Raw genomic sequence first — 21,963 nt, forward strand, 5'->3', positions numbered from 1 at the left:
GGCTGCTGGCTGTATTCCAGCCCTTCGCTGAGGCCGTGCTCCTGCTGAGCCGCCTGACAGCCGAGCGCCTCCAGAAACTCCGGGATTGTCCTGCAGGGAAGAGCTTGGCCCAGACCCTGCAGCTGCTCCACAAGTGCATCCCACTCATCCACACAGCCCTGACGCATTCCAGGGACAGCCAAGCTGACCTCTCCCAGGATTCTGTATTCCAGCTGACGGAGAGGACCATCAGGGAGCTCCTCTCCCTGCTCAGGGAGCCCCAGGACAGGAGCGGGATCTTCTCCCAGCAGCTGAGCAGGCTCCAGGCTCTCCTCTCCCACCCTGACCCCCTGCGCCTCTCTGAGGGCGGGTTCAGCTCCCACTTGGACGCGGTCATTCTCCATGGAATGCTGCTGGCAGAGTCATCCAGGCTGGATCTGCAGCTGGAGCTGGTGGAACATTGCTGGGCCCTGCTGCAGCTGAGGAGGAGCATCTGCAGCCACATGAGCCAGAGGGAGGGCCAGGGAGAGCAGGGACTGGAGCGGGAATGTCACAGCTTGAGGGAGGAGCTGGAAAACCTGGACCGGGCAGTGCTCAGGGCCACGCTGTGCCAAATCCTGGATGGATTCTTCCAGGAGAAGGAGCCCCTGAGGCAGCTGGTTGAAGGTGCCCTTAGCCTTGCCCATTCAGGATGCTGTCCAGCAGGAGCAGGAGGAATTTTAAGGAAGCTCCAGCCCCTCATTGCCGCCTTCTTCGCTCAGGCCCAGCGGATGCTCCGAGCGGCCGATCTGCTCCTGGCCAGGTGTGCCAAGGCCCAAACTGCCAGGGAAATCCGGGAGGGCATGGAGCACCTGCGGAGCCTCCTGGCCAGCCTCCCTTCCCTGCTCATGGAAACAAGTGGGAACACCATGGAGCAGCTCCAGGCCCTGAGCTGTGCCTGGGCCAGAGCCACCAACAGCCTCCTGCACTGCTTTGAGGAGACCATTGGCATGAGGGAATTCCTTGAGTTATCCATCCTGGAGCTGGCCAAGCAACAGGAAGGGTGTGAAGCAGCACTAGAACGCTGGGACCCCGAGGGATTCCCCTGGCACAGCGCTCGCCTCATGGGCTGGGCACGCTGGGTGGTGGGAGCCTCCACCCGGCACGTGGACAGGACCACAGATCCCATCTTCAGGAATGGTTTGCTGGTGTGGGTGGAACAATTGGCCAAATCTATCCTGGAGCTGGAAGCAGTCACGGCCCTCATTCCAGGAAGGTTTTCCTGCCTCCAAAGCCGGAGTGCTTTTTCCCAGGCAGCCAGCTCCCTGCTGGACTCTGCTCTCCGTGTCCAAGCCGGTCTGGACGGCTCCAACCACCCAGAGATCCTCAGCCCGCTCCGGGAGCAAGTGCGGAGCACCAGGGTGGAAGAGGGGCTGGAGCTCAGCCCATCCCATGCTGGGACACGAACCAGTACGGATGAGGCAGCATTCCAAGAAAATATCCAAAGTCATCCATCTTCACCACCAGCTAACCCCCACCTGGATCCATGGAAAGGGGATACACACCCTGTCATCACAGCTCTCCTGGGAGCATCCCAGGCTGGTGACATGGACACTGTCCATGCTGCCCGCTCCATCCTGCTGGAGCTCTCTGATGGATATGTGGAAGCAGCACGGGAAGCACTACCTGTGGCTGAACCCCCCCAGCTGCAGGTGCTGGAGCAGCACTGGGATATCAAAGCCCTTACCCCAAGGATCATCAGCCTGGCCACGGAAACGGCCCCTGGGCAGCTCCCTGCTCCAGGCAGGCTTCTCCAAATGGCACTCAGGCTCTCGGGAAGGATCCAGGAGACTCGGGAGTGCCTGGCAGCTGTGGCAGGCTCTTGGAATAGTCTGGCCCAGCAAGTGCTTGGATTTATCCTGTCAGGTGACTTTCCAAGAGGGAAGCAGGCTTTGGATGAGACCCTGCTGGGTTTAGCAGGAGCAGTGCAGGTGGCAGGAGGCATTGCAAGCACAGCCTGCAGTAGGGAAAATCCAAATCCCTCTCATGTCCAGGAGAGCTTTCTGCAGCTCCAAGCCAAGTTTTCCCATGCTGAGCTGAACACCAAAGGGTTCCTGGAGAAGGCAGTGTCCTTCAGGGAATCCTGTGGGATGGAAAAGGCCATGCTGGAGCTGCACGGTGTCCGGTGGGCCATTGGCATGCGTGTCCTGCTGGATGCCATGGATCAGTTCGTGGGCAGGGATGTCCTGTTCCTGAGGGAGCTGAGCAGAGCCGTGAGGAACAAGGTTGGCCCACGGAGCCTCCTGGCTGCTGTGGCTGAGAATTCCCTCAGGTTGCAGGAAGCTGCCCGGCTCTCCTTCCTATCCTGCCCTGGAGACCACGGTGCCAGAGAAATCCTGGCACTCCGGGAGGAGATCCAGGTGCTCATGGAAGCGCTGCTGGATGTGTCCAACACCCTCCTGCACTCCCCACTGCCTACTGCCAGCCTGGCCACCCGCTTCGAGCTCCTGCAGAGGGATGTGGCCCTCAGGGCCAAGGCATTGCTGCTCCACTTGGAAAGGGTCAACAAGAAACAGCTGCAGCTGATCCAAGATGTGGTTGGAGCAGCTCTGTCCGACCTCCCCCAAGAAGAGAGGCAGAGGAGCAAAGAAGGCTTTGAGGAGAAGGCAAATCAGCTCCTGGCTGATGTCCAGAGGGTCAGAAACACCCTCCAGGGTGCTCTGGGGGCCGGTGCTCAACTTACATCCCAGCCTGACCTCCTATCCATGGCTGACCACCTCCTGCTCCTCACAGCTGACGTGGTGGGAAGCGCCTGGCGGCACTTCCAGAGCCACCAGGACCCTGGAGATCCCCACCTGGAAGGCATGGTGTGGTACTGGTCGGCCAAGGCTCACTACCTTGTCACACAGCTCTGGGGTATCCATGGAATTGACAGGGACACCCTGCGGTGCCTCACAGAATGCCTGCAGCGGGAACGCTCCCCAGGATCACCCAGCAGCACAGCTGGACTGTCCCCAGCTCCAGAGCCCCCTGAGGCAGCAGGAATTCATCCATGCAGGAGCAGAGGAGTGAGTGGAGCCGTGCAGGATGTGCGTGAACTGGTATGGGAGCTCTTTTCCCTGGCAGGGTGTTGGTCAGGGCTGTCCGTCATTCCTGGTGCTCCCAGCACGGAGCAGGAATGCTGGCAGGGCCTCTGGAGGTCAGCAGGCCGACCCTGGGCCACTCAGGCAGCTCAGGTTGCTGGCAGCCCTGGATTCCTGGATATCCGATCAGCCAGGCTCTCCTACATCCATCCCAATCCATTTCAGAGGCAGAGAGGCTGTAGCTCTCCCTCACCTCCACACATTCTCTCTGGGAATACCAGCAACTCCATTCCCATGGGTTTCAGGAGCTGGGAAAGGCTTTGGCACAGACCCAGGTCCCTCAGCAAAGTGCTTTAGAATTCTCATTGTGCTGGGAATGAATTGCAAACTGTCAGCTTGCAGGACACCCCACTCCCATTTTGAGATGGCTCCAAGGGCTTTGGATTTAGGGAGAAGAGCTGGTGGAAGGTGGAGTGGACCCAGAAGGGGGTGGGCAACTCTCCCACCAACTTTACTCACCAAAATCTCCTTCAGAAACATCCAGGTGGAGGAGAGCACTCGGCATCGCTGTGTCCACACATTCCAGGTCTGGAATCTGCTCCATTACTGCCCCAGCAGCACCAGGATGGCCCTTCCAGCACCTCCCCTGCAAAGCAGGAGAGAGCAAACTGTGACAAGTGGCAGGGTGGCCCCAGCAGGGTGTCCCAGGTGACCCAGGACATGGCCACGAGGCAGCTCCACATGGCTCAGTTCCTGCGCAGGAAGGGCCCCATTGCGGTAAGGCAGCGTTTCACCCCTCTAGTTTTCCCTTAGGATCATGGCAACTCCATCCCAAATCCCTGTGTCAACCCAGCTCTTGGGACAGTGGCACCAGCTCTATTTATGCAAAATACTCCAAATTCCTTCCTCCTGGTTGGATGTGAGCTTGGCACCCTGTCCTTTCCTCAGGATCTATCTGAGCCTCCTGGACCTTCCCTGTTCTGCAGGAAAAGCTTTTTTTCCTTCTATCCCCAATCCCATTGATTTTTATCCCGTTCCAGAGCAAGGAGCAGTATGTTGCATGTGCCAGGCAAATAGTTTCTGATGGGCAGGTGGTTGTTAAGTTTGGGAACATCCTTGCCAAGCACTGCCTGGACCAGAGATGCTCCATGGAGCTGCTCCGTGCCACTGAGCACACCCAATCCATCAGCAGCCAGCTCGGCATCGTGGCCAGGTGAGCTGCCAGCAGCTGGGATCACCTCTCCAAGGTGATCCAAGAGGGATCCCTTCTCCAAGGAATGTGGGTGGTGGTCTCCAGAGGTCCTAGGGGCGGTGGGTACTGTCCAAGAGTTGAGGAACAATTTGGAGGCCTCCCTTCTCTCCATGGGTTTCCCTGGGGACAAGCTGGGTTTGGAATAACACTGTCAGGATGTCCAATGTCCTTCCAATAAAATCCTTTGGAATGCTTTTGAAGGGTGAAAGCAGTGACTGGCGAGAGCAGGGCCTCCTCTGAGCTGCTGCTCAGCAACGTGCAGAACCTCATTCAAGCAGTGCAGCACGTCCTGAGGGCGGCCGAGGCGGCGTGTGTCAAAGTGAGTCCATCATGGAACCTGTCCTGGAATTATTTGGGTGGGAAGGGTTGCTCCAAGTCCCATCCAACCTGGCTTTGAGCAGTTCCAGGGATGGGGCAGCCATAGCTCCTCTGTGCCAGGGCAATTCCATGCTCTGGGAGTTTCTCATCCAGGTCTTTATATGGGAGCTGGGATCTGGCTGCTGTGGGACTCCAGCTGGAGCAGATATTTCTCATGGAATACTTTCATTCATCCCAGGCACTGACTGTCCTTGAAGTCACCTTTACCTGGTCCATTCCCCACTTAATTTTTGGATTGTAGAGCACCTTTATTTGGAATTAGTCCATGCTATCCTCTTTATTCCCAAAAGCCAAATTCCCAAGAGTTTCCCATGCAGCTGCCATCTACAGCCACCTGATCTGACTGTAAAGTCCATGGGAGCAGATTTTTCCTGAAAACAACTGGAAAACAAGTGCAAACAGCACCAGCCTCTGCCTGAGGCAGCATTTCCATCTGAATCCCATCCTCCTCTATAATCCTACTGCTTTTCCTGGGATCAGCATCTCTTTTTGAAGGAAACACGTATTTTTTTAGAATTCCATTTGCTGAACAATCAGCCCCAAGGGTGACAAAGCTCCTGCTGTGCTTAATTAAACTTAGCACTTCTTCTATTTGCCCATTTTCCACTTTGCTGATGCTAAATTAATTAATTCATTAAATTTGACTATCTAGATCCCAAAGTCCTTTATGACCTGGAAATTTCCCTTTGGAAAATTCCCTGCTTATCAACAAACTGCCCTCCTTTCCTCTCCCTCCAAGAAGCTTTTGATGCATTCTGAAGCATTTTGAAGCATTAAGAGGTAGTGACGCTGTGTGGATCATGCACACATTGGCACAGCCAGACTTTTCCATAATTTAGGATGCACAGGGATATATTAAACCAATTCCTTCATCCAACAGGGTTTGGGACAACCCACAGCAGACCCTGAAGAAGAAGAAGTTGCTGCTTTCTGCCAGCAATGGAGGAAAAATCTGACACAGCACAGAGCCAAGGAGGCTTTGAATTCCGACCGGGATGAATTAGGGCTCCGGAAAACTCGAGGGGCAAAGGCTGAACCCACCCTGATGTCTCTGGTGCAAGAGCAACCCCCTCAGAGCAGGAATATCCCAAAGCATCCCAGTCCTAGGAAAGGACACACAGTTATGGACAGACATCTGTAAATCCACAGGGGCTGCTTGTCCCAGTGCTGTTGGAAGCAGAGGAATACTTTGCAGTGTGAAGGATTCATGTTGGAGTTTTTCATTGTGGCAGGAAAATCTTGGAACAGGCTCCATGGGGAGGCCAGGAATCTTCTGGTGAGTGTTTTACCCCCAGGTGGTGAGATGGGATGGACGGGGCTCTGGAGAATCCTGATGCAGTGGGAGGTGTCAGAGGTATCCCTGCCCATGGCAGGGGGTGGAATGGCATGAGTTAAGGTCCCTTCCCACCCAAACTATTCCAGGATTTTGAGATCCAGAGGTGCTCAGGCTTTGTGACATCCTTCAGCCTTTCCTCCTTCACATATCCAGGGATACAGCAGTGGGGAGTGTTTTGTCTCACCTGCTGCCCCTGAGACTGCAGATTTCTTCCCAAAATCCCACTCAGCCCCAGGATTCTCTCCTATCCAGAGTAAATATTCACTTCCCAAGATCACCCACCTCACAGCTTCCAGAGTATCCCAGACTGGTGACACTGCTGCTCCTCTATCCTGGCTCTCCACATCCATCCTTCCAGCCTCAGGATCATGAGTTGTCTGATGGAAACTCTGCTCCATGCTGGAATCCTGGAGAGGTGGAAGGGAGCCTCCCCTGTGGAATACACAATCCAACACCACAGCAGTTCACAGCTGGCTCCATGGTGGCTGCAGCCCATTCCAGCCCACCTTGGTGTCCCACCTGCATCCCAACCACCTTCCCCAGCCCAGGAATTCCATTACGTGCATGGCAGCAAGGAATCTCCTCCATATTCCAAGAAAAAGCAGCAGCAGGCACACTGGAGACTCTGGGAAGCAATCTGCAATGGATAAAGCAGAGGAGGGAAGGAGGGAGGGAGGCAGGAAGGAAACACACTTGGAGACAACAGGCTCTGAGGACTTACAGGCCTTTTTTATCCATGTCCTATTCCCACACTATTTTTCCCTGCTGGTTTGGTTTTTGAGGAAAATCTTGACCAGCCACACCAGTGAGTAGAAGAAATAACAGACTACTAATAAAGGACTAATGGGTTACTCCAAAATAACAACCCAGTTCCATGTCTATTCTCTACGTTTGCTACACAAAAAAAAAAAAAAAAAAAAAAAAAAAATTAATGGAATCCATGCTCTGGCAAATCAGGAAGGCAAAGTGAAACCAGGAATGCCTTCGGAGATGCTTCCTCTGCTGTGCAGGAATCACAGGCTTCCCTTGGCTCATCCATGCAAGGCAAAACCTCAGAATTTGGGATAAACACTCTGCTGTCCCAGTGGAAACACCACTTGGCCAACAAACAAGAGGAAAAGATCCATGACCATCACTTGGCTAAGAGAGAAACACGAGGAAAAGGTCCACCAAGGAAGAGACTTAAAGCAGAGAAAGCTTCCAAGGGGGTGGGAAGCAGATGATTGATTGAGAGGCTGGCACATTTTTATTGGAAAAGCAGCTGCCTAGGAATGGCTGCACTTCCTCTGGAGAAAAAGAAACCCTAAAGGCAGGACAGGAGGTCTGGAGGACAGTTGTGCTCTCCCATGCAAAACCTGGGGAATTCATGACATGCAGGATGTTCCATGATGGAAAATGGCAATTCTCTCCATGAGACCTGGGGATCAGGTACAAGGTTATGTTAAAACCCCACAAACCATCCCAAAAAGCCCAGCTTTAGTCCCCTCCTCCCAGCTGCCACCGTATGCACACGGAGTCGTCACCAGGAATTAACTGTACCCTTTTTAATTGTTTTGTTAAAAATGTCGTCGAGACACCATGAATACAAGTACTGCAGTTACAGCCATACAAAAAAAGCAATACAAATTAAGCAGCTGAATACAAAAATACGTTGAAATACATGAACACCACAATGGAACTCGGAGCACTAAATCCCAATCGTGTAGGCGTGGAAAAAAATTAAATAAAAACCTTTTTTCTCGTATTAGACAATGTAGTTTTCTCCACTTCGAACAGTTACTTTTGCTAGTTATGTACTTCACAATTTCTTCTATGTACAGCATAGAATAAAATACTTTTAAAAGATATGACATTTTTCATCCTCAATATGTGATATAGTCTCTTTTACACTAATATTGACTGCAGGAATAAAAACTGTCCGTGTCTTACATCAACTCATTGGAAAAGGAGGAGCGACGCTTTCCTTTGAAATCATTTCCGTGAGGTTTTCCATCAGTTCAGGGGTTTGGCAGTCCTGGAACGGCATCTCTCCTGGGAATTCATGTACATAATATTGCTTGGATCTATACAAATGTGGCAATCGGATCTAAGTGGTGGTTGGGAAAGAGGCAGCTCACACATATACAGCTCTGGGAATTTTCCATGACTTATTTACAATGAAAGTGCTTTTCTCAGCTCTAACACGATCCGGGGGGATTGGTTTCCTTTCTACAGGTCAATTATTAGTCTCCCTGAAATTGGAAAGAAAAAGGATTCTCTAGAAAATACCACAGCTTTGCAAACACTCGAGCGTACTGGAGAACTGCGTGTGGTTCGGAGATTAGCAGCTGAAAAGTGGTGGGAATTATAATTTAAAAATAAATAAAGCCAAAAGAGGTAACCCAGGTACAAAACAGCAGAGAACTGCAATACCCACAACGGTAAAAAGACTCCAAAGCCGTCTGCTAACAAAACGGGGAAGCAGTTGGATCGAAAGTCTTGAAAACATCTTTCAAGGATTTATCATCCGACTCCCCGTTGGGATCGCTCTCCGGGGCCTGCGTTACCTGTCCGGGCTGCCTCACCTGCCTGGGGTCGCTGTACTGTGGCCGGATTAACCCCGACAGAGCCTGGATTGGGAGATTATGGACGGCAGGGGCAGCGCTGGAGTGTTTAGCCTGAGATTTACTGGTGCTGTTGGCCTTGTCTGAAGCAGCTTCCGCTGATCCTTCCGTGGGTTTTTCCGTGTTGGAGGCAGCCTTCTGCTGGGACGCATCTTCCGCGAGACTCGGCTCACTTTTACTGGAATTTTTCAAAATGCTTTTTTTCTGGTTCTCTCCATTCTCTCCCGAACTGGCTGGAGCCGTGTCCGAGGATGAGCTGTGATCCCTGGGATCGTACAAACTGATCCCGCTCAGGATGGAGCCGGGAGTTCCCAGCCTAACACCACTGGATGATAATTTGGGCGCATAGGGAGGCAGAGCATCGGGGTCGGATTTCGGAGTCGTGGCTTCTGAGGGCTGGGATGAGCTGGCAGCAGCTCTGGCGAGCCGGGGGTCAAACTTGGGAGGGTGGGAATCCTTCCCAGCTCCATGGTGAGTGTCTGCACTCGACAGTCTGTGGAGTCTGGGATCAACGTTCTTTTGCAAGCGAGGATCCCCCAGTTTGCTGGAGCTACTGGCATGGGAATCTGTGGATGGATCCAAGTAGCCACCCCGGCCCACGAGGCTGTTTTTGGCCTTGGCAGCGAGCCGGGGATCAGCTGGCATCGCGTTGGGGTGTGGATCGTTCTTCAGATTCCGCAGTTTATTCAGTCTCTGGTCAGCAATGAGTGGAGGGAGAGGTAAATTGATGGAAGAGACGGGGTCGGGTTTAGGCAGAGGGATTGGGAGCAAGTCCTCGGGGGCCCACACAATGTGCTTGGCAAAGTTGGGTTTCATCAGGGTCACATCCATCTTAATGTGGCTGAACTGCCGCAGCTGGGAGCGGGGATCCCGTAACGTGACGCCCGGCAGAGGCTCCAAGGGAATGAGGAAAGCTCGTTCCCTCAGCTCCCTCTCCGAGTCCTCCTCATCATCATCCATCCCTTTCTGCTTGACCTTCACTCCGGCGTGGGCGTGGTGCAAATCCAGCTTGGCCCCGGCCAGGGAGGGGCCGGGATGCGCGCCCTCGCTGACCTTGTGCATCCGCGGATCGCGGGCCAGCCGGGGATCCAGGGACGCCGACTCCGAAGGTTTCCTGGGATTGGGCCTTGGAGACGCCCGGAGTCGTGGGTCAGCAGCCTGAGGCCCCACACCTTTGTCTTTTGCCAGCCTGGGATCCGTAGGCATCCCAAGCATGTGCTGCTCCGTGGAATGTTGTTGCCGATTCCTAAAGTTTTCGCTTTGTTTCTTTAAGGTTTTGAGGATTGATTTAACACTGCTCCCCTCTTCCTCCTCACTGCTGGAATACCAGTTGACATTGTCATCTAAAAATCAAAGAAATGCCACAAAATTTAGATTATTCCAGCAAATAATTCTTAAGAGAATCCAACACTCTCTAATGGGAGTAAAATCAAACTGAAAAGATCTGATATAAAATCACTCCCACAACCTCAAATGACCAAAATCCATGTAATTAAAGAAATGCCATAACCCAAAAACCTGGAGGGAGTGGAGATAGAATGCAACACAGCCTGGAAGTGTCTCCATATCCATCAATATTAACCTGGGAAAGTAACCTGCTTTCAAGCAATCCCTATCGGTGCTAGTACAAAAACCAATCTAAAATCTGAGTCTTGACAGGAGAAGGAAAAGTAAAATGGCCCCTTGCAGTGGTCTTTAATCCAGGTAAATTATGAATTTGCTGCCTTACTTAATCCAACTCCCAAAGTTTGTAGGAGAGGTAGAGATTCAGGAAGAGAAGAAATTACAGTATTTTATTTTAAAGGATATCAGAGAAAGAAAAATGCTGCCCTACAGGAAACAGATCAAGAGGTGCAACTGAATAAATAGGATAGAGGATGCACTTCCAGTCCTGGCAGTGAGAAACAACCCCTCTGGTCCAACACAGGATTTTCCAAAGTAATTATCAACCAAAGGACCTTTTAAAAGTGCAACTATAGATCCAAAGATTATTCATTGGAGCCAGGATGGACTGAACCTACACTGAGATCCTAGAACAAGCTGGGAAGAAGAGCTGAAAATACTGAGCTGCTGCTGCTTCCAGTAACTATTCCCAGTAACTGGGGACAGTGACAATAACAGTAACATGACACGAGTCAATGTCAACCGATTTGCTGACCATGGCCTTCAAGAATGATGAGAATTCCAACCAAAGCCTGCCCACCTTCATCTTTGCTCATGGCCCTCTGGCCCTGGCTGCTGGCGGAGTCTCCATCCCGCTGGTGCTTCTGGCTGAGCCTGGCATACAGGGCCTTCTGCATGGCGGGCAGGAAGTCGGGCACGTTGATGCCCTGGTTGTGGCCCATGTGGCCGCCCATGCAGTCCGACTCGCTCCCGCCCGGATGCGACTCCGGAGCCATGAGGTGAGCCTGGTGATCCGTAAATTCTCCGTGCCATGCTCCATCTGCAGGACAAAACTTCAGTTAGCAGTTATCCTAGAGAAATGTTGATAGCTATAAACATGGAATCATGGAATGGACTGAGTTGGAAAGGAGCTTAAAGGACATCTAGTTCCATGCCATGGCAGGGACACCTGCCCCTATCCCAGGCTGTTCCAAGCCACATCCAACCTGGCCTGGAACACTTCAAGGGATGGGGCAGTTTCCCACAGCTTCTCTGGGAAAACTCTGCCAGGGCCTCCCCACCCTCACAGGGAAGGATTTCTTCCCAACATCCCATTTCACCCTAAAGCATAACATGACTTAACAACACAACTGAGAAAGCCAGAACACTGAAGACATTCCAGGAAGCTCCTATCCAAAATTCATCCAGCAGATGTCCTTACCTCCAGAGTTATTGGCTGGCTGGAAGTTGTGTACAGCTTGGTGGGAATAATAGTTGTCATAGAAGTCAGCCGGGTTCTGCATGGGCTCGTACTCGCCGGGCATCTGCTGGTACTGTGGCCCCGGGGGGCAGTGATTGTCCCTTGGCATGTTCACCATGTGTCCCTGCACTCCAGGGGAATTGTAGGATCCTCCCATCCCCGGCGGGGTGAGGGGTGGCCCGCCCTGCTGGCCCTGCATGGGCATTCCAGTCTGGTTCTGCGGGCCCATGTACCCCGGGGGAACGCCCTGCATGGGGGGGCTCTGCGGCATTCCCGGCCCCTGGGGGCCTCCGCAGGGATGGTGCCCAGGAGAGCCGGGGTGCATCGGGGGCCCGTTGTGTCCTTGGGACATGCCAGGACCTGGCCCTGGACTCGAGCCTGGATTGTACATGTGCTGGGAATGGGGGTCGTTGCCCTGGAACGGCGGCCGCGGGGGTGACCCGCTGTTGTAGAAGGTTGGTGGCCTGGAAGCAGAAGAAAAACAAGGAATCAAATTTTGGACCTACAAACACCAACAGTTGGCTGTCTTCACCCCCTCCCACTCTTCTTTGATCTGACATTGGATAAAATTCCCAAAGGAGCATTAATTTCCAACTACACCCATTCCACATTCTTTAACTTGGCCAAAACCACATTTTTTCCAATATTTGCTCATCTCCATCAGTTTTGCCCAAGAAAAAGCCAACTACAAAAAGACTGGAGCAGGGAACAAACAGCTCCACCGGCAGATGGAGATGCAAACCAAGAGTCAACTTCTGAAAGGTCAGGCCTAAGTTCCTTTCTATGGAAACTATGAAATAATCCTGGTATCAAGTATCTGGCAGATGCTCAACTTAGCCCAGAATCCTGATAGGAACAATGATTAAAGATTCAATGATAAATATCTAGAAGAGTTCTCCTCAGAATTCCAACACCTACTTTTTCCCAATTTTGTGTGCCAAATCCACAGTGGGCTTCACGACGATTTCAAAAAGAGATGGGATTTTCTTATAATCTCCTGAAGGATCTTGGTAATTCTCCATGTCGGACTCGGAGAAGGGATATTGCTCCGGGGGGGTTGGCAGGAGTCCGACCCCCGGCGGGGGTTTGGGAAGGGGAACGATGCCCCGCTTCCGGAGTTCCTCCAGCTCCTTCTCATCTTCATTCTGGGGTTCCTCCTCATTATTCAAAACCTGCAACAAAGCCATGTGGCAAACAGTCAATGAGTTTTCCAGTATTCAATTTAGTCTTGTGCCTTTTATTGAAATATGATTTCCATATTTAGATAAACAACTTTTCTGTTATTTGCTACAATACTGCTGGATAGTGACATCCAACTCAAAGGAATTCTAAACCCATTTTTGGGAGTTGTTTTTCAGGACACCAAATCCCAGCCAAGAAAATACTTCTCTATTTCAGGAAGGAACAATTTCCCACACGTCCACTTAGTTCAAAGAGGTGTGGAAGGAGTTATTCCAAGATTCCTCAAGTGTTGGATTCACACCCCTTTTCTTTAAAGGCCTGGTGGGCAGTGACTGGAGAGGGATTATCCCAATAAAGCAGAGCTCAGGGTTTCCCAGAGCACATGGAAAAGGCTCCTCCATCCCTTCCCCACTCTGAGTGCAGCAATCCCAATATTCCCAGTATCTGGATCGCTCACCTTATCCAACAGCTCCTTGGTTTCTGCAGTCAGGGGCGCGTGAGAGAATTTGCATTTATCTCCTTGATAACACTTTGCTCCTGTGTGGTAGAACTTGCAGGGGAATTCATGTGAGGAAGGAATTAAGGATTTTTAACAGTTTGGGAAGGTTGTAAAATCCAGCTGGCAGCTATCCCTCAATTCTTCAGCAGGAATTTATCTTTATGATAGGAATTTTGGAAGCTAACAACCAACTTACCTCTTAACTTCCATTTAAAATTCTCCTAAAAATGACATTTCTGTGGCCTTCAGATGTAATTTTGCAACTGTGATTAAAAAGGGAAAGGTCTCAATTCCAGAGGAAAACACCAAAATAATGACAAATAGGAAGAGATCAGGGTCTTAAAAGTGTGGATAAATGTATCTAAAATTCCTGGGATTTTATTTTTGAAAATGTTACAAATCAGTAATTTTATATTTATTTTTTCCTCTGAAGTATTTGAGAAAAAGAATCTTGTAATTAATCTATACAGTAGATGGTAGAGTCTCTTAAAAAACATTCACCGTTACAAATCCTTTTATCAAAATAAATAGAAATAAAATAATATAAATTTCAGGTGAATTTAGAAGTACTTTTAAAGGATATTGTGCAAATAAATGCAGTTCTCTCCTTTGGTGCAGTAACCCTGGATGTAAAACTTACAGATTTCCTTTTTCTTTTCAATCTCTGCATCATGATCAAATTTACACTGTTCGCCCTATAAATAAATTGGAAAAAAACAAAACAAGGAAAAACCATTATCCATCTGAAACGCTGAGTAATTTAATCCCATAGTAATAAGAACATCCTCCTCAGTTGAATTTAGATTTTTCATCTTTACCAACATTAAATTCCATTATAAGCAGTAAAAGCTGTAAATAGAGGGGATCTGGACATAGAAAAAAATTCCTGGATTGGAATTCAAAGGAATAGATGGAATGGTGACAGAAAACAATTCCTGTTCTCTGCCTTCACCTAGGAATTTGCATTAAAAAGGCACTGAAATTATATTTTCCTGAATTGCTTTAATACATTCTATTATTCTTTAGGATTATTTTGCTGGATGGGGGTTTGAGTATTTTTTTTAGGATTGATTTTCCTGAAAAAGACACCGAGTGCTCTTTCAGTCCCTTCTAAAACTGAAGGTGGCAGCAAATAGTCATCTGAGCCAAAGGTATTGAAAGGCAGCAAGGAACACAACATTTCACTTTTATTTCTACCATTTGGGTTAGAAACAGAAAATTCCACTGCTAAATCCCAAGGAACCAAATAAGAGTGAGAAGCATTCAGTGGTTGTGTTTTCTACCAATCCCACTTTTTAAAGTTTAGCACCACAAAGCAATTCCTTCAAAGTTCCCAAATCAGCAGGAAATAATTTAATATATTCAGGAATTGTTGCCTATTTAGATTCCAGACTTGTGAGAAATTATGTCATTAATACATTATCATTCTCAGAGTAAGTTTAGGATGTTTTTATTAATAAAAATGTAATTTTTTATTAGAATTTAAATCAAAGTGCAACGGAAGGGGATGCTTTTCCACAAATAATTCCATCTAGAAATCCTCAGCACATCAGAAATCAAAATATTGAGTTTCAACACCCAAGTTTGCTAAAAATTTATTTAAAAAAACAATTACATTTACCTTAATGCACCTCCCTTCAAGGAAGTATTTACAGATCTGTTTGCCCTTGTGCTCCACTGTGTGCTGGTTGATGAACTCCTGGCTCATATTAACCCATTTCTTCACTGGTTTGCCATCCTGGAAAAAATAAATCCACATTTTATCAGCTCCTTTTTGGAGCAGTGGTGATGCAGAGGTTGGGAATAAGGCCTGGAATTGCAGGTACCTCATGGAAGCCATCGGATCCTTTATTGCCGCCTCTGCCCCTGCCGCGATCTTTGCGCTTCAGTTTCTTTTGCATTCCACGCCCCCTTCCAACGTTGTAGTTGTTCCCTCGTTGGGAAATGCCTGGAAAACAGGAATAACCTCTTAAAAGGATCACAGAAATTAAGGGAAAATGGTTCTTTCATGGCATCAAAGAGAGACAAATGGAATGAATTACATTTATACTGCTGGAAATGTTATTTCTGACCAGCCAGAATATCCCAGGAAAACCATTCCTGGCAGCTTCCCTCATCCAGGTCTCCACCCCAAAAATGCCACCAAAACTCCCCTTACCTTTCTGGATCCCTTTCATGCCCTGTTTCTTCACTGGTTCCTTTGGGAATGGAGGTCCCAAATCCCCACTGGAAGTCTCCTTAGCTTGTCTGTACTGTTTGAGCTGGTCAGCAAAATCCTCATCCTTTTCCTCCTCGTTGTAATTGCCAAAGTTTTCATCACTGTAATGACTGTAGTTGTCATATTCCTTACTTTTGACATTTTTTTTATGCTGCATTTTCTGGGAACTCATGTAATTCCCTGACACGTGTCCATGCTGTAAGGAAAGGGATTGCATTAGGAAGCAATTCCGTATTTCCAAACCCCAGCCCTCCAAACTGCTCTAAAAATCTATTTATGGGGCTGTTTTATTATCACCAGATTTGCCCCAAAAAAAAGCATCAATAATACAGGGAATATCAGTTATTCAGGAAAAATTAATAATTTTAATTCACCAGCTGAGAAAAGCCAAGAAAACGGAGCTCCTAAAAAGCAGAATTAACTTTAGATACTGAGAAGTGGCTTTTCAAGAGTTTTTTTCTGAGTCCAGCCTAAATCCAGTGCAGGCAATAAAAAGACTCCTTAATAATAAAAGATTCCTTAATTCCTGATGCCTGATGGAAGAAAAATTAGTATCAGGCTTATTTTCTACCACAGATCCTGCTTTACATCTGGGAATCTCCTCAGGGAGATGAGAACTGGATGTGCTTCCAGAAATCCAGGAGAAGAGGCACAGGGATGGAGCCAAACTTCCAAACCCACACTGTTTATATTTGTATTTTTGGAATGTCACCTCAATAAGGACAAGAGGAATGAGTTTGAAACTTCCTACCTGACTGAAGGAGGAATCATAATCCCTGTAGGAAGAGCTGCTGCTTTTTTTGTGGGGCCTTTCCGTGCGCTCCATGTCAGAGTCGTGGCTGTAGTCGGAGCTGTCATCGCTGGAAGGGGAGTTATGCTAGAAAACACAACAAAAAATTTGTGAATTTTGAGGAAATCATCTTCTTTCCATAAATATATGAGCACAAAAGTGATAAATTTACATTGTGTATCTTATCCTAAAAACTCTCAAATCCCTCTGGATCAGCTTCCAAGCCCTGTGCCTAACTTTGAACATTTCAGACCAGTTTAAGTCTTACATTTTAATTCCTTTGCCAATTTCTTGGATCCTTGTCCTGGACACCCATGAATCAAATCAGAACTATCACAACTTCCAAAATGTTGGTTTTTTTCCTAACCTTATGCTTGTCCCGTCTTCTCCTTTTGGATTTTTTCTTTTCCTTCTCTTTTTTGCGTTTTTTCCGGGATTTCCTGTGGCCTTTCTCATTTTTCTGTTTATCGTCCCCTTTTGAGCCATGTTCCTTTACATCCTCATAGGCTGCATCATCTATTTCGCCATCTTCCAGCTCTCCATCTTCCCTGAAAGAGGGATACCAGGAAGACAATAAAATTCCATGTTATCATCCAGCTCACCTGTCACTGGAAAAAAACAGTTAAAAAGTCTGAAGCAACCCCAAGCTGTGATTTTTGGGATAAATGGATATGCCAGGGAAAAGACATAACTGCTGTATGACCTGAAATTTCTTGGAATTACATTAATGAAATAACACTGGAACATTATTATCCCTGAAACACCTGCAGCTATCCCAAAAATCCAATTAAGTTTTGATGATACCAGTTAAACTCATTCCCTCAAGGATCAATTAAAATATCCTCTTCCATAAAATACCTACAGAAAATGCTCCTTGGGGACAAAGTTGTTCCCATGTCCCAGTTCCTCTGGGAATTACACTCATGGATTTCCACTTTTGGGATGCATCCAGGACTGGAATAACTTTCCAGGTAAACCAGCCTCAGTAATACAATCCCTTGGATTGCATGGCAGAGGGAAGATTACAGAAGCCCTCTAATCTCTAAATTCTTTCCACAACATCCAAGCATTTTCCAAGGACTGAGCTTCAAGAATGTAAAAAAGGAGGTGAGGAAAGGAAAAAGAAGGAAAAATCTAACAACTGGATAAATATGGATTGAAAAGATAATGGTCAAATACACCATTTCTTGGAAAGTAAGTTATTTTTCAAGTAAGTGCCAAGGGAGGAATTATCTTCTGGTTTAGCTGCTTTTATTCCCATTTAAATCCCAAACTGGAGCTGTGCAGCAGGAAGGGAGAGCAGAACCTCCTTTTCAGGAGTTCCCCCCCCTCCCACAACCTCCAGATACTTGGAGCTGGATATGAAAACAATCCCAGAAAACATTCCCAGTGTCTGAGGGCATTCCTAGAGCAGCTCTCAAATGGATCAGAAAGGCACAGAAGCCAAATGATCTTCCAGGGAAAACCAACTTGATGAAATCCCTAGGCAGTTCCACAAATGTTTGGGAAGGGAGAATCAAAAAAAACCCAATTCTGGTATTTTAATTTAATTTCTAACCTTTAAACCTGGATTTTAGCTCCCCTTCTTAGACCTTATTTCAGGTCACCCTTAAAAATAGAATTCCTTATGCCCAAAGAAGATTTACTCCAGAAGCTCCTTAAGTCCAAGATCCAAACCCAGGATGCATTTTCTGAAATATTCTGGGAATCTTTACTTTCAATCATTATTGAGGATTTCATTCCCCATAATTTCATTTAAAATTTTTACTTTAGGTTAAAATTCCCTGACGGCTAAAATTCCCCAAATTTTGATACTAAGGTGCTGCTTAAGAAATTAGCAATTAATAAGAAAAGTAACTCCAAATAACAGGGAATTTTCAATGGGAAAATCAAACAAAAGCAGAGGGTGGCTGGGAGCAGTAAAAAGTGAAAGTAAATTAATTTTAAGCTATTTTCTGGGAAATCTGGCACTGATTTGTGTGTAAATGAACTTGCCTCCAACTTATTCCTTACCCTGCCATGGATTTACCCACACAGAACCAGGAAATCCTCACAAAATCCTTGCAGGAAAAATCTGTCCAGGACCCCTGTGCTGGAAGGCTCAGGCCCTTCATCACCAAAATATTATCAACAACAGGAATTAACTAAAACTAATTCCTGTCTTGAGAACACATTCCTGTCTTGAGAAAACTGCATTAAAACCTTCCAAACTGGAATATTCAAAGTGTGGACAGACAGGGGTTATAAAATTATTTTTTACTAAGTAATTTCTTTATCATTCAACAGAGCAGCTCAAATCAAATTATTAACAGAATTCCTGCTGCACAAATTGATTGGGAATCATGAGGTTGCCAGTATGGGTGTTCCCTGCAGTGAACTGGTTTTACTGGTCCTACATTTGCACACCTGAGGTTACACAAAAACTTTGGAGCTGGGCCTTTTTGAAGTGAATGAACTCATTTTACAGAGCTAAAGTTTTAGAAAAAGTATAAGTTATGATCTCCCAGGTCGTGTGTATTGTTGCTCTTCACCTCATTAATTAAAACATTATAAAGCAACGCTTGTAAATTACAATTAATTAGGTTGTTAGGTGGCACTTATTGGCTCTATTTCACAATTACCAGTGTCACAACTGGTTGTACTGGTGGGAACAGCTGGTGAGAGGATGAGAACTCCAAGCTGGAAAAACTCTGCTCCCAGCACTACCCGGAGTCACTCGGGCTTGTCCTCAAGGATTTGAGAACTCCAGATATTTTCAATCCCTGAAACAGTGAAAAGTCACAGCCTGATTGCAGGAACTCCACAGCACAGCTCTGCCCCAGCTCCAGAGATCCCAGTGGATTCCTGGTGTGCGCTCAGCTCTGCAAACAGAGCACGACACAACTTCCACCCTTGGCCAAGGACAAGCAGGGAGGGGAAAACAAGAACTGGGAGCTCTGGGCTCTGCCTTGGACTCCACTGAAGCCCAGGCCCATTTCAGGGATCACTTCCCGAGGACAAGCAGGAAGTGGAACACAAACACAAGCACCAGCAGCTCTGGGCTCTGCCCTGACCCTTGCACTCAATCCCAGGAGCATTTCCCAAGGACAAGCAGAAAGGGGAAAACAAGAACCAGCAGCTCTGGGCTCTGCCCTGACCCCTGCACTAAACCCGAGCAGCATTTTGGGACCACTTCCCAATTTATAACACAGAACTCGGGACTCTTTTCTCCAACAAGGAAACAGTTTTGTATTTACCCACAAGCCTTTTTTTTTGTTTGTTTTTTTGTCTACTTGTTTTTTCCCCAGTGTTTCCTGGTCCTCTGAAGTACCACAAACGGTTGTGGAGCTGTGTGGGGGGAGGCCAAGCTCTGGCAATGCCAAAACCTCGGCGTTTTTAACTCCTGCAGCTTTGTCAGGAACGCTCAGGGTAGGTGTAGGCTCAGGCTCTGGTAACTGCCACCCTGGCACAGTATTTTTGGAACTAGTTAGGAAGGCCAGAGCTGCCTGGAGAAAGGATTTGAATTTCCAGCAGCTGCAGGAGAGAAAAGGAGGGAGGGAAGGAGGGAGGGAGCAACAGAGGTCCTTTCACCAGGAACAGGACTCTGCGTTTCTGCGCATGGGGATTGAGAGGTGGCAAAGATAACGTCAGTCAGCCCTTAATCTGCATAAAAAAGATCCAGTTAAATGTGTAAGGTGGAATCTGGCAAGAAAATGACGTTAAATATGGCTCTAGTGAGAGATTGTGGTATCAACAAAAACAGCCAAAAATAAAAAACCCGCCCAACTCGGAGCACCCTTTCCTGCCTGAGACAGAGAACAATGGTGACATTCAACAGACACCCCCTGGAAAGTGCAATTTATGGAAAGAATGGCAAACAGCCCCCCTTCCCAGCCAGAATAAATCAATGAAGATGTAAAAACGCATGCATTCCAAAAGGAAAAATTAAAACCTTGCTAAGAAAATGCACTTTTAATGCAGTGACACCCCCCCTCCCCAATTTGCATTCCCCACCACCACCACCCCGCTCCAGCCTGAAGGTGACCTGCCCCCCAAAAACATCGTTAACCCCCTCAGGCACATTAACAGAGCATCATCATCAGCAGCAGCATCATCATCATCATTACCAGCATCACCCCACTAAGTACCACCATTATGAGAAGCGGAGAGAGAGAAGAATGTTACTCGACCTTTCGTCCCCTGCATGTTGCCTGTCAGAGTCGGGCATGTTTGGGTCAAGAACTGGGTTTGGGGGTTTGGAGAACAGGCTTTCAAAGGCCATTGTGCCTGGCTGTGGTGTGGTGAGGAGGAGGAGGAGGAGGGAGGTGGAGGAAGGCAGGGCCCCGCCGCTGCCCGCGGTGCGGAGCGGCGGGAGGAGGCGGCGGCGGCGGCGCGCACGGCCGCGCTGGGGGCGGCTCGGTGAGGAGGAGGAGGAGGGCCGGGCCCCTCAGTGAGGAGAGATGATGAAGGTTTGCACTCACGGTTACTTAGTGAGACACTAACGGGCACTCAGCGCCCGGGCCCGGCCGCCCCGCGCGGGCGCTGCGGGGAGGCGGTGGCGGCGGCGGCGGCTCGAGCGGCAGCCCCGGGGCACAGGAGAGCGGGAGGACACACACACGGGGGGAGGGAGGTGCTGCTGGCCGGAGATGGCGGCCCTAATTCTTCCTTACAAACATGGCGCCCGCGCGAGGCACTCGCACAAAATGGCGGCGGCGGCTGAGGGAAGAGAAGGAGGAGGAGGAGAACGGCGGCAGCAGCAGCGGCGGCAGCGGCCCCCGGCGCTTTGCCCGCACACGCTCGCTCAGCGCCCGCGGCCCGCACGCGCCGCCGCCGCCGCCGCCACAGCGTCTTCCGCGCCCGCCGGGGCCGCGATGTCGTCGCGTCCCCTCACGCCGCCGCCGCCGCCCGCCGCGCTCCTCCTCCTCCTCCGCCGCGGCCCTGGGCCCGCCCCCCCCGCGCGCCGCCATTGGCCGCGGCCGCCGCGTCTCGAGCGCCCATTGGCTCCTCGCCACGCCCGTCAACCCCGCAGCGACGTCACGCGCGGGCCCCGCCCTCCTCCGCTTCCCCTCGGCCGCCGCCGCCGCCGTGCGCGCGCGAAGGGGGCGGGGCCTCGCCGCGCGTGCTGTCACGTGCCCCGCGCCCGTCACGTGGTGGCGGCGTCCCCCCGGGAATGGTGGGGGAAAAAGGGGGGAAAAGGGAGGGAAAGGGGGAAAAGGGCGGCGGCTTCCGCCTGCCGAGAACCGGGACGGGCACCGGCAGCGGGAATAGGCCTCCCCTCCCGCCACTGCGTCATGGCCGCCGCCCCCCCTCCCCTCCTCACTCACTGCGGGCAGCGCCCCCTGGCGGCCGGTGCGTGTGAGGGGAACCGACCCGTGCGTCATTAATTAGTGACGCTCGTAATTAAACAGAGAACGTGTGTCCCCAGGGCGGGACAAAAGCGGTGCCTGGAGTCGCTGTCGGGGTCAGGGCGTGACAAAAACCGGGATAAAGCGGTTCCAAGACAGTCACTTAATAAAAATGCGGTGGGCGAAGGGAAGACGTGTTTGTCAGAGTCACTTCAATGACGTTTAATCAAACCTTCCCGGGAAAAGTTGCATTTGTATCTTGTCCAGCTGCCTCCCTGCCTTTCGAGGCTTTTCAGGATACGGGGCTCAGCTTTTTCCAGTGCTAGCAACCGAATAAACTTTATAAAAACAAGGCAGAACACGCATGGATTCTCGTGGGATTCCGGGCGGGAGGAGCCTCAGATCCTTCAGGGAAGAATCATTTCCCTTGGGCCTCACACACCTGAGCAAAGCAAACAGGACGCTGATCATCAGGGA

The 21,963-nt window shown here is 49.4% G+C and overlaps 2 protein-coding genes across 5 annotated transcripts; one reads left to right on the forward strand and one right to left on the reverse strand.

The window, feature by feature from the left end:
- Positions 1–1,766: 1,766 nt before the first annotated feature.
- On the forward strand, positions 1,767–6,938 carry LOC134416267 (uncharacterized). 2 transcript variants are annotated; one of them, XM_063152699.1, is made up of 4 exons: positions 1,767–3,059; positions 3,576–4,254; positions 4,495–4,612; positions 5,552–6,938. In XM_063152699.1, exons 1-2 carry the CDS (start codon positions 1,776–1,778, stop codon positions 3,852–3,854), a joined length of 1,563 nt encoding a protein of 520 aa, XP_063008769.1. In that variant the 5' UTR covers positions 1,767–1,775; the 3' UTR covers positions 3,855–4,254; positions 4,495–4,612; positions 5,552–6,938. The 2 variants fall into 2 exon arrangements, with proteins under 2 accessions (XP_063008769.1, XP_063008768.1); XM_063152698.1 differs by having other exon boundaries at positions 1,767–4,254.
- Positions 6,939–7,536: 598 nt separating this feature from the next.
- On the reverse strand, positions 7,537–20,526 carry ZC3H6 (zinc finger CCCH-type containing 6). 3 transcript variants are annotated; one of them, XM_063152692.1, is made up of 12 exons: positions 20,332–20,526; positions 16,530–16,710; positions 16,124–16,249; positions 15,313–15,568; positions 14,981–15,120; positions 14,776–14,892; positions 13,736–13,849; positions 13,113–13,220; positions 12,392–12,645; positions 11,435–11,937; positions 10,814–11,053; positions 7,537–9,953 (listed from the first exon to the last, which is right to left on the reverse strand). In XM_063152692.1, exons 1-12 carry the CDS (start codon positions 20,421–20,423, stop codon positions 8,452–8,454), a joined length of 3,633 nt encoding a protein of 1,210 aa, XP_063008762.1. In that variant the 5' UTR covers positions 20,424–20,526; the 3' UTR covers positions 7,537–8,451. The 3 variants fall into 3 exon arrangements, with proteins under 3 accessions (XP_063008762.1, XP_063008764.1, XP_063008765.1); XM_063152694.1 differs by having other exon boundaries at positions 14,981–15,102; positions 20,332–20,525; XM_063152695.1 differs by lacking the exon at positions 20,332–20,526 and adding an exon at positions 18,784–20,116.
- Between the last annotated feature and the right edge of the window lie 1,437 nt (positions 20,527–21,963).

Source organism: Melospiza melodia, chromosome 3, assembly GCF_035770615.1.
Source record: "Melospiza melodia melodia isolate bMelMel2 chromosome 3, bMelMel2.pri, whole genome shotgun sequence".
Classification (NCBI taxonomy): Eukaryota; Metazoa; Chordata; class Aves; order Passeriformes; family Passerellidae; genus Melospiza; species Melospiza melodia.